This window comes from Odocoileus virginianus, chromosome 24 (assembly GCF_023699985.2).
Source record: "Odocoileus virginianus isolate 20LAN1187 ecotype Illinois chromosome 24, Ovbor_1.2, whole genome shotgun sequence".
Classification (NCBI taxonomy): Eukaryota; Metazoa; Chordata; class Mammalia; order Artiodactyla; family Cervidae; genus Odocoileus; species Odocoileus virginianus.
This window is the reverse complement of record NC_069697.1, coordinates 13,503,400-13,516,285: the sequence shown is the minus strand read 5'-3', so window position 1 is coordinate 13,516,285 and position 12,886 is coordinate 13,503,400. Positions and strand designations below refer to the sequence as shown.

At 36.0% G+C, this 12,886-nt stretch overlaps 1 protein-coding gene across 5 annotated transcripts in view; it reads right to left on the bottom strand.

Moving 5' to 3' along the window:
* The window catches only part of LRRIQ1 (leucine rich repeats and IQ motif containing 1), a 210,896-nt gene that overhangs the window by 108,758 nt on the left and 89,252 nt on the right, over window positions 1–12,886 (bottom strand). For all 5 annotated transcript variants that reach the window (XM_070454293.1, XM_070454295.1, XM_070454296.1 and 2 more), the window contains one exon: window positions 6,512–6,631. In XM_070454293.1, the coding sequence (XP_070310394.1) occupies window positions 6,512–6,631 (120 nt within the window). The remainder of the gene's footprint in view (window positions 1–6,511; window positions 6,632–12,886) is intronic.

Genomic DNA, 12,886 nt, shown 5'->3' with positions numbered 1-12,886 from the left:
TTACCCTGCTTCATTCTGTATCCAAGGCCAAATTTGCCTGTTCCTCCAGGTGTTTCTTGACTTCCTACTTTTGCACTCCAGTCCCCTATAATGAAAAGGACATCTTTTGTGGGTGTTAGTTCTAGAAGGTCTTGTAAGTCTTCATAGAACCGTTCAACTTCAGCTTCTTCAGCATTACTGGTTGGGACATAGACTTGGATTACTGTGATATTGAATGGTTTGCCTTGGAAATGAACAGAGATCATTCTGTTGTTTTTGAAATTGCATCATAGTATTGCATTTTGGACTCTTTTGTTGACTATGATGGCTACTTCATTTCTTCTAAGGGATTCTTTCCCACAGTAGTAGATATAAAGGTCATCTGAGTTAAATTCACCCATTCCAGTCCATTTTAGTTTACTGATTCCTAAAATGTCAATGTTCACTCTTGCCATCTCCTGTTTGACCACTTCCATTTTGCCTTGATTCATGGACCTAACATTCCAGGTTCCTATGCAATATTGCTCTTCATAGCACCAGACTTAACTTTCATCAAGAGTCACATCCACAACTGGGTAACCTTTAATGAAGCTTGGTAATCTTCACTAAATGTATCATGAGGATAGCCTAATGAATTTTGTCCTAGCCCCTGTTAGATTATTCACGGTGGCCACTGGAGTGGCTATGTCTGAGAAAATCTTCCATATACATACTAGGGGTACATATTGTTGAGAGATAGCTTTCTTTACATCTCTAACACTTCTGTGTGACTTATGACATCTTTTGTTCTCGACTATCTTTCCAATGATGTTAATATATTATAGCTAACGGACTTGGAAAATATAGTTTCTGAGTGTTTTCTTGAGGTGCAGAAGGCAAAATTTGCATTCTGGTATAAGAAAATAATGACTTCCTCTGGAGCATAAATCGAGCAATTTTTTAGCAGTCCTTTTAAAATGTAGGGTTTCCTATGCCTTCCAATTCCCAAGGGAGAATTCTTCTCTATGGAACTTGAGGGCAAAGAGAAATAGATATGAGCATGATATTTCTGCTGCATGACAAGTAATAAATGTCTCATTTCTTCTGCCAGCATCCTTGAAGTGTGGCAGCCTACCCTGTTAGATTGCATGCAGGATAAAATCTCAGATCCCTCACTTCTCAGCATTTAAAAATTTAAAGCAAACTATGGGCTTTATGTAAGGAGATCCAACTAGTCAATTCAAAGGAAATCAATCCTGAATATTCATTGGCATTACTAATGATGAAACTGAAGCTCCAATACTTTGGCCACCTGACTCATTAGAAAAGACCCTCATGCTTGGAAAGATTGAAGGCAGGAGGAGAAGGGGACAACTAGAGGATGAGATGGTTGGATGGCATCACTGACTCGATGGATGTGAGTTTGAGCAAGCTCCGGGGGTTGGTGAACGACAGGGAGGCCTGGCGTGCTGCAGTCCATGGGGTCACTGAGCAACTGAACTGAACTGAACTGATGGGCTTCCCAGGTGGCGCTAGTGGAAAGGACCCTCCTGCCAATGTAGGAGACATGGGTTCAATTCCTAGGTCAGGAAGATCCCCTGGAATAGGAAATTGTAACCCACTCCAGTATTCCTGCCTGGAAAATTCCACGCACAGAGGAGCCTAGCAGGCTTCAGTCCATGGGGTCACAAAGAGTTGGACACGACTGAGCATTCACACACACATGCTTAATAAAAACCTAAATAAATTGATTCTTGGTTATCAGTGGCCCCTTGGTTAACCATTTGTTAAATGCAAACACATTTCAGACAGGCAACAAACCAATATAAAAACTTCATGGCAGACTGATCCAGACTTTTTGTTTGAGGCAAATTTATCAAGACAGTTTTATATTCACTTCTTTTACAGCAATTGTAATTCCCTGTAAAATTCAAATATATTTCTGATCTCTGCTAGACTAGGGACCGTGTTATATCTGTCTGTGTACATACGCTGGAACCAAGCATGGTGCCCACCATACTGTAAGTGTTCAGTATTTGTTGGCTGGGAGTGAAAAATAAGTTTGAATAGATGACTACAACTCTTTTGCAGATATCTTAAAGAGGAGTATAGATTTAATCCAAAGGAACTACTGTTATGACCTAAATAAGATGAAAAGGAAGTACTGGTTAGATAAACCTTGCATTTGTAAATAGGAAAGTAAAAGAAAGAAAGAACAGCACAAAAAAGCAGTGACACTTTGGTAATTTGATTATGTCATCTGAAGTTGCTAAAATTATTTGAGAATTAAGTGATGGCAATTAAAAAAAACAGTGAAAATTATCAAAGGAAAGAAAAATAACAATGCCTTCCTAATTCATATTTAGCTTTAATTCTTAGCTCCCCTAAACTATAATCCCTGTATTAGAAACAAATTTATCCATTTAAAACAAATAATACATTTAACTCCTTTGCTCAAAACCCAGTAAAAATTTTCTATCACATTTGAATAAAATTCAAAGTTCCTGAAATCATATCATGGGCTTTATGTGGACTGTTCCCAGATCATTTGTATGTTTCTTCCTGGTCTCAGGTTATTCTCCACTACTCATCAGTACTGTGCTGTGTGGTGCTCAGTTGCTCAGTCGTGTCCGACTCTTTGTGATCCCATGAGAGTAGCGTGCCAGGCTCCTCTGTCCATGGGGATTCTCGAAACAAGAATACAGGAGAGGGTTGCCATGTCTTCCTCCAGGGGATCTTCCCAACCCAGGGACTGAACCCAGGTGTCCCACATTGCAGGCAGATTCTTCACCAGCTGGGCCACCAGGGAAGCCCATGATTACTGGAGTGGGCAGCCTATCCCTTCTCCAGGGGATCTTCCTGACCCAGGAATTGAATGGGGGTTTTCTGCATTGAAGGTGGATTCTTAACCAGCTGAGCTACCAAGGAAGCCCACTAATCAGTTCTACTTATTGTGAATTTTGAGTTCCTTTAGTATACTAAAAAATCCCTGCTTTTTTCATTTCCATACCACTTAGCCATGTATAGTATTACCTGATGGCTATCCCTTCACTTTATTTTCACATCTCTATCGAAATATTTCACCTTATGCAGGCCTTCTCTGATTGTAAAATCAGATTCTATGCTCTCAATTTTTTTCTTATAAAAATTTTATAACCATTTTCAATATGTAAAGAGGGAAACTAGAGTTAAAGAGTGAAATTTTTATTATTTTAAAAGGGTTAATTATACAATGACTTAACTGTTCTAAATGCATATGCTGTAATACATATCCTCAAACTATGAGGCCAAGTTTGACAGAACTAAAAACCGATTTAGAGAAACCCACCCATGTTTGGTCCCTAGATTGGGAAGACCCCCTGGAATAGGAAATGGCAAATCACTCCAGTATTCTTGCCTGGCAAGTCTCATAGACAGAGGGACCTAGCGGGCAACAGTCCATGGGGTAGCCAAGAGTAGGCTATGACTTAGCAGGAAACACACAATCATAATAAGAGATTTTAGCATTCTTCTACCAATAACTGATAGAAACCTCTCCAAATCACTAAAAATAAAGATTTTTAAAAATACAACTATCAAACGAAGTAACTGAGGTTTTAGTAGCCATAACACCTGAAAATGCACTTTCAAGTTTATCTGGAACATTATCCCCAAAAGATATGTGCTAAGACACATTTTTAAGAAACAAATAACATCAATCTTACATCTTCCAGAAAACCAAACTCTTTTAGAAAACAGAAACATAGGAAACATTTCCTAATCAAATATAAAGGTCGACACAATGATGACATCAAAATCTGAACAGAATTCTACAAGAAACATTTACAGGCATAGCTTCTTCTTGAATACAAAGGCAAAAATCCTAAAAAAAAATATTAGCAGGACAAATTTAGTGGTATATAAAATTATAATACATTAAAGCTAAGTCAATTTGTTCTAGGAATACATGGTTTAATGCTTGAAAATCAATGTCATAAGCATACAAAGTATTTGATAAAATCCAAATCATGTATAGAATCATCAACATCATCATCATATATTAACTTCTTGGAAAGGTAAGGAGATGCTAAGGAGGTTAACAATCAAATATAGAGTTTCTAAAAGAAACCTATATTAAGTGTCTGACTTTGTAGTGGAAGTTTTTACTCTGAGATCAGGAACTAGCAAAAGATGACTTTTAAAATCACCACTCTTTAACACTGTACTGAAGGTACTAGCCAGGACAATAGAGCAAGAAAAATAAACAAGAGGCATAAGAATTAGAAAAAAAAAAGAGAAGAAAAACTGTTATTATTCTCAGGTGATATGATTATGGGTACAGAATATTCAAAAGACTTGAGAGATAAGTAAGAGATTTCAGAAAGTGGCTGGATATAAGGTTGGTATACAAAAACAAAATAATATCAGAAAATGTCAAATATCTAGGAGTAAATTTAATGAAAAATGTATGAGAACACTATGAAGAAAATAGAGAGTATAGTGGGTAGAGATTTTAAGTTAAATAAGTGATGAATTATTCTGTGTTCATGAATGTAAAATTGCAATATTCTAAAAAAAAAATCAGTTCTTCCAAATTGACTTATAGATTTATTACAGTCTCAGAGAAAATTCAAACATTTATTGTGCAAATTAGGATCATTCCAAAATCTGTACATAAATGAAATGGATCAAAAGTATCAGAGTAGATGTTTCTTGAAGAACAACAACAAAGTTGGAGCTCTTTTAAGACTTGATAATAAAATTTATCATAAATTATGTAGTAATTAGAGTATTAATATAAGGATAAACTGTAACAGAACGACAAGAAAAATTAAGAGAACCCATGCAGAGTTTCCTAAATTTAAATGAAGTAATCCATTGTAATCCAACAGTAATCCATTGTAAAAAATATGGTCTATATAACCAATAGCTGTGGGTCAATGAGACAACCAAATGTGTATCTTTGGAGGAGAATTTGACCCCCTACTCACACTGCAGGCAAAATTTAATTCAAGATGCACCACAGATTTAGATGCTGAAAGTTAAGATATTAAAGTTTCTAGAATATCTTAATAAGCTGAGTAAGCAAAGATTTCTTACATGTCATGAAAACAAAAATCTTTTGTTTTTAATTTAAAATAGAAACATTCTGTTCATCAAAATAAACCACAAAGAGAGAAAAAAAGGGAAATCCCAGAATTTAGAGAATATTTTTGCAAGAGAAAACAGAATAGTATTCAGATTATAAAAAGCACCCCTACAAGTCAATAAGAAAAAAGATGTACAACCCAACTTAAAAATGCACACAAACACTTGATCATGTCAAAAAAGTAGATATCCAAAGGCCAATAAGCAAATGAAATGGTATTTAACATTATTAGTTATGAGAGAAATGCAAATTAAAACAAATAGATACCACTACAAACCTACTGGATTGGTAGAAAATGACATGAAAATACAAAGTTTTGGTGAGGATAAAGCTCCTCTGAAATTCTCATATTCTGCTGATAGGACTGTAAATTGATACAATCACCTTAAGATGCTGTTAGACACTAGCTACTAAATACAGGTAAACGATATGACTCAGAAATTCAGTTCTCAAAAGAAAGGTGAATATGCACATTAAAAAGCAAGTACAAGAATGTTCGTAGTGTCTTTAGTCATACAGGCAACACTAGAAATAACTCAGTAACAAATAATCCATCAACAGTATACAGACTTTTAAAAATTGGTATATTCAATAATAGATTAAAAGTAGTGTGTTCTATATTCAAAAGAATGGTATATATGCAACTATACTCATCCACATAGGTGAGTTTCACAAACATAATATTATGTGAAAAAAGAGTAAATACTGGATGATTCTATTTATTGGAAGCCCAGAAAAAGGCAAAACTCATCTATGATGATGGGGGTGTGAATACTATGGAAGCACGAGGAAGTCTTCTGGGTATAGTCATATGTTCTCTACCTTAATCTGAGTGGTAAATATGTGAGTTTGACTGTATAGAAAAGAGGAAACGGAATGAGCAAGACTAAGGATGTAAAAGGTAAGTGCTCTGTATGGTAAGCGGCTGCTCAATGTGATTAGAGTATGTGGACGCCATGGATAGGAAGCAGTAAATATGTCTGCAGAGTTTGCTGCCTGATTATTGAACCCTTGAAAAACAATTTAAGGAGGTTGTTCTCATTTTGCTAGGCAGTAAATAACTATAGTTGTTGAACAGGGCATAAATAAGCTCAGTTATATTTAATGAAGAATAATGAATCATTAAATTAATAAATGAAGAATTATTAATGAATAATAATTTAATGAAGAATATACAACCTGATTGTATAAATCAAGTTAAAGAATATACAAGAATTCTTGTAAATATTCTATGATCACATTTATACACTATAAAAGTTTATATCCTAAATGAAGATGTTAAAAAATTAGAAGAATAATTTTTCAAGTACTATTAAAAAAAAATCCATAACAGAGTGTTAACAGGATGAAAACCTTAGAAACTGGTTTAGCTCCAAAAGACCAATATTTTAAGACCAGTATCCATATGTTGTAGCTAGCACTTACTTCATCAAATGTAAAATCTTCTAAATCTATTTCTTCATATTCTTCTTCAGATTCTTCATTCTTAATAGACTCTAGAGCTGTTGTCAGTTTCTTTCGCAAAAGAAAGCCCTTCCAAACTGCCTAAACAAAAATTTAAAGCATGTTATACAGGGTTATAGATCAAACTCCAAACCAGATTCTCTGTGTTATCCCATTAGGAAGATAAAACATCTTAGACCTTAGTTTAATGGCTCGATAATCTGTTTTTTGAACTTTATGTGACATTTAAAACTGCAAGATAAATTAAATGACTGCTTGTGTCTAAAGTTCTGAATCTCAGGGGACTTCCTCATAGTAAGCAGAAAAGAATCTTTAAAACTCCCTCAACTGCACATGTAGGTCAACCAATCAATTATCTGACAATCCCTCCAGGACCCATTCTAAATTAAGAAGAAAGAGATACAGAGGAAAACCAATTCTGTTAATTTTCAAATGATTATGTATAAAATAAACTAACACGCATTAAAGAAAACTTCAACATTTATAAATGGCCCTATTAGAGACTTGGTATCCTGGCCCATAACAATTAACTAATTTCATCTTTAAATAAACCAAGCACATGATAATAGAATTAAAAACATTAAGATTCCTCAATAACCATGGAGGAATCTTGGAGCTTTCCTAAATTTAACTCCAAGAACACTAGAGCTTTTAAAAAATTAGTATCTTTATACACTGCTAGGGGTAAGCTCCAGGACATATAGTAAGTGTAAAATACAGGTAGAAATAAGTGTTTATTGCATACCTTCATTTATCTATGAAAACCCATATAAATATATAATAAACACACATATAAATTTATATATTTAAATATATGTCATTGCTAATATTTATAAAGTGAAAGCATAAAGTACAAAATTAATTTAAAAAATTATTACCTATAGATATAGAAAACAGAGGGGAAGATATAGAAATAGAAGCCAGATATCTCTGAATATACACTTTGCTTAGATTTGAATTTGGAATTGTGTACAAGGTTAAGAAAACTGTAACAAATAAATATGAAATAAAATAAACTTCTGAAAAAATATATAAAGAGATTTTATGCTATGGGCATAACCACAGAGAAGTTATTTAAAGTGACTCTGAAATAGATTTATTTGGCTATACTCCTAGTGAAATGCAATCAAAAGGTAAATTTAATTACAAAAGTTACCTTAAATATACTTTAGTAATCATATTGTTAGCAATAATACTAGTGTTGCTATTCTGTGAAATATATATATATTGAGAAGAGGAATATACAAACAGATAATTGCCAGAACGTGTATGACAATACAAGTAACACACAATCTCTACGACAACCAGCCTAGTAGGTCAAACCTCCACAACAATCAGCCAAGAATGGTTAAGACTTGGTCAGTGACTGCCAGCTTCCCTATTTTTGTTACTATTTCTGTCTCAGGACCAAGTGGACCAATGAGAGATAGCCAAACCTGCTTCCCCAACCAGTCACATAAGATGCCCCATTTCTAGCTGGCCAAGGCTGTATGCATGTGTGTGTGTGTGTGTGTGTGTTTGTACACACACATGCACTTACATAGTAGAAACAGGACTGAATAAATGAGAAAAAAACAGACTATGGCAAGGGAGTCAGCCATCATTAGTTGCCTCTGGCAGAGACTCAATGACAAGGAAGGATGTGGGATAAATGTATATACATTTATATGATTGTCACATACTAGGCTCTCGCTAAACATTATTTTCCCAATTTCTTTTCCCCCTTGTTTATAAAAATTCTATTTACTTAGTTTATCAAATAAGAAAAGTGTGATATTAAACATCACATAAAGTTTAAAATGTATAATTAACTAAATTTTTATTATTTTGCCTCTAAAGATGAATTTTGGTATAGAAATAATATTCCAATACTTTTTAACTTGCTATGAATAAACTATAACCTCTCAAGAGAGTTCAAAACTCTTTCACGTGGAAAAGATCCCAGTATGAATCAAGAACTTGAACAACATTGAGTGGTAGAAACAGAAGAGAGGATATCTTTGTGTGATGAGGAACATGCTTAAAAGTATTGCCTAAGAAAGTGGACCTGCTCGCTCTAATTTATCATGTGGAGAGTACCATCAGCTCTCTGCCCTCGTTTTTAGTCTCATGCAGCTGGGTTGTTATTATAGACCTGGGTATGTCATGTACTGTGGGTGACTGACATAGGCAATCTAGCTATCTTAAAGGAAAACAAACTGTTTTTCCTTTCTCCCTCTTAAGTCTGTTTGAGCTTCAGTAAGGAAAGTGCCATAGACTTGGTGACTTACACAACAAATGTATATTTCTCCTAATTCTAGAGGAGGCTAGGAGTCTAAGGCACTGACAGATTTATTGTCTGGTGAGACCAAGTTTCTTAGTTCACACTGTGTCCTCACATGGTAGTAGGTGCTAGACAGCTCTCTGGGCTCTCCTCTATGAGGGCACTAATCCCATTCATGTGGGCTCCACCATTACGACATATTCACTTCCAAAAGACCCCATCTCCAAATATCAACATAATGGAGATAAGGTTTCAACTTAGGAATATCATGGAGAACATAAACATTCAGGCAACAGAATCCTTCATTTGGGGATTTTTAAAACTCCTCTTTTATGATTCTTTTATCTGGCATTTATGCTCTCTTGGTTGCTAGCTACCTTTCAAATGCTTTGCCTCAACATGGCAAATGGGTCTGTGATTTCTTCCTGCTAGGGAGGTATCCCAGTAGGGAGGTACCCTTCATATCCCGTCTTCCCTGATCTTGTGCTAACAAAGTAAAGAGCATTAGGGAAACATGCCTTCTTTCCCTGGATTCTCTTTTTTTGTTGTTACATCATCTTCTCTTCTTCAGTCATCTCTCCTCAACATCCCCTTTTTCCTTATTCCATTAAGATACCAAGATTAGGTGCAGTTTTAGGAAAAAGAGACTATAACAGGAATTCTTTAATACAGACCTTAAGTGACAAGAGTGAAAGGACTGATTCATCATGTTTCACAGTGGATCCAGCCTAACTTATCAGGGACAGGACTTCTGCAGAGCTCTAAACTGTATTATACACACTGTATTTTTTGGGGGTGATACAGAGAGATACCTCCCTCCTGCATCAGTGGAGGGTCAGAAATTCAAGTCCAAGCCATGGGAAATAAAGGTAATGTAAATGTGTAATCAGTGTTCAGATTCTTCTTCTAACTTATTTATTCACGTCAAGGTTTCCACTTTTTCCCCCTAGTCATTCAACTATGATAAATTAAACTTTCTCACACATTCAAATCAATTCCCTGGCCAGAGTCCTATCTATATTAGATATACCTGACACCTTTTTCTTCTCTGTGAGTGATAGTCGCTCAGTCATGTCCAACTCTTTGAGACCCCATGGACTGGAGCCCACCAGGGTCCTTTGTCCATGGGATTCTCTAGGCAAGAATACTGGAGTGGGTAGCCATTCTCTTCTTCTGGGGATCTTTTTGACCCAGGGATCTAACCCGGGTCTCCTTCATTGCAGGCAGACTCTTTGCAGTCTGAGCTACAGGGAAAAAGACCATACTAAAAAGTACAAGGGAAGCTAGAATACCTAGGCTGGCTGTATGCTAGGAAGAAGAGGAGAGCTTGGGTTCTGGTGAGCAGAGAGCAGTCTTCACCACATCCTTCATGAATCTTCATTTTGCATTCTACTATATCATATTCTGCTCTGCAGGATGGCTAGACAGTCTAGAATTCATATTTTTAAGATGCCTAGTTTAAGAAACTAGATGATTGTACTGAGGAGAAAAGAGAATGAAGTTGAGTTGACTTCAATGAATTTAAGTGCCATGATGAAATCAGGAGAGACTTATTCTAAGTTGCAAAGAAAGACTGAATTACACTTACTTTTGTTACAGACACAAACTTAACACAAGTATATTCAACACATATAGTCACTGAGCTAGGCTGTTTCATCAAATAATGAACTTCACTTTATTGAATAGAATGAAGCAAACATTCACCATCAATGTTGAAAAATGTATTGCTCATCCACTGATGAGAGGAGGAAACTTGAACTGCATGGCATTTTCATTCCTCATGCAACAGAACAATATTCTGAGACCATAACTGAGATTGGTTTCTTCCCCTCAGAGTTTCCTTGAATCCATTGCACTCCCTCCCCTCCCAAGCCATTCAGGCATCAGCAAGAGCTTTGTCTATGCATTGCCCTGAGGAATGCAGCCCAGAAAAATTAAGTCAACCAAAATACTAAATGTATTCATTAGTACTATAGCAAAGACAATTCTCTTGAAAGACTATGCCTTTAATAATGAAAACCAGCAACTTAGTTATAAGGTTATTTTTTCCAGTTGCTTATGCCAATACCTTGTAGGCATCTCTAACTTCTCCCTGTCTTTCAAAATCACATCCCCACATACTAATATCACTAGGTCTACCTTCAAAGTATATATATATATATATATACATATATGTATATATATGTGTGTGTGTGTGTATATACCTTCAAAGTATATATATACATACATATATATGTATGTATGTATATATATATATACACATATACCCTCAATACAAATCAACATATATTCTGGAATTCTCACTACTTCTGCACTGCTCTGGTCCATGCCACCATTATCTACTATTTGGATTACTGCAACAGCTTCCAGATTTCACTGCTTCTACCATAGCCTTCCTACAGCATTATCACAACCTAAGTAACTTTGGTCACGTTGAGTCCTCTGCTCAGATTCCTATAATATCTTCCCATGTCATTCAGGGTAAAAGCCAAAATCTTTACAATGATTTACAATTTATAAGTCCTACTCTTCTCCCTTCATCCCTCTGCAGTCACAGTGCTTCCTCCTGCTCTATAAACACTGTGAGTGTGCTCCTAAAACAATGCCTTTCAATCTGATGTTTCTCTGCCTGAAATGTTCTTCCCCAACATACCTAATGGTTTATCTCTTGCTGCACTGTCCCCTTTTCTGGTCTTCCACATCTATTCTGTCTAAAATGATCAATTTTCCTTAGAAACTCCTATCTGGCTTCCCTGGTTTATTTTCCCCTTAGTACTTATCACTGTCTAATACACTTATCTTACTTATCTGCACATCCTAGCAGGATATAAGCTAGTAAAATTTTTGTGCCAAATAATATTTACTAAATGAGTGAATAAAGGGAAACATATTTTTTAGTTACTAGAATTAAATTTAGGTGCAGTACCACATTTCTAGCCTTTATTTTATATATTTAATTTGTTGTCCTTTTCCACCAGGACACAAACTCTAAGAGGGAAGAGATCTTGTATGCCTTGTTCCTAGTTGTGTTTCTTAAACTGAAAACAATGCTTGACAACCGTATTTGATGAGTGAATAAATAAAGGATGAAGGTGAACAGATTGAACTTCATTTTGAAATCTGGTCTTGGTGAATTCTGAATTTTTAACTTAAACGAGTGTTTAAAAGACTTTACTAATTAAGATGGGCTTCCCAGGTGGCTCAGTGGTAAAGAATCCACCTACCAATGTAAGAGATGCCGAGATGCAGATTCCATCCCTGGGTCGGGAAGATCCCCTGGAGAAGGAAATGGCAACCAACTCCAGTATTTTTGCCTGGAGAATCCCATGGATAAGAGGAGCCTAGTGGACCGCAGTCTATGGGGTCACAAAGAGTCAGACACAACTGAGTGACTGAGCACACACACAAATTATTTTAGTCGATTTACACTTGCTTCTGTTGTTCTATGTCCAGGTCTAACTGTTGCTTCCTGACCTGCATACAGATTTCTCAGGAGGCACGTCAGGTGGTCTGGTATTCTCATCTCTTTCAGAATTTTCCACAGCTTGTTGTGATCCACACAGTCAAAGGCTTTGGCATAGTCAATAGCGCAGAACTAGATGTTTTTCTGGAACCCTCTTGCTTTTTTGATGATGCAGCAGATGTTGGCAATTTGATCTCTGGTTCCTCTGCCTTTTCTAAAACCAGCTTGAACATCGGGAAGTTCTTGGTTCATGTATTGCTGAAGCCTGGCTTGGAGAATTTTGAGCATTACTTCACTAGCATGTGAGATGAGTGTAATTGTGCGGTAGTTTGAGCATTTTTTGGCATTGCCTTTCTTTGGGATTGGAATGAAAACTGACCTTTTCCAGTCTTGTGGCCACTAGTAGGTTTTCCAAATTTGCTGGCATATTGAGTGCAGCACATTCACAGCATCATCTTTCAGGATTTGAAATAGCTCAAGTGGAATTCCATCACCTCCATTAGCTTTGTTCATAGTGATGCTTCCTAAGGCCCACTTGACTTCACATTCCAGGATGCCTGGCTCTAGGTGAGTGATCACACCATCGTGATTATCTGGATTGTGAAGATCT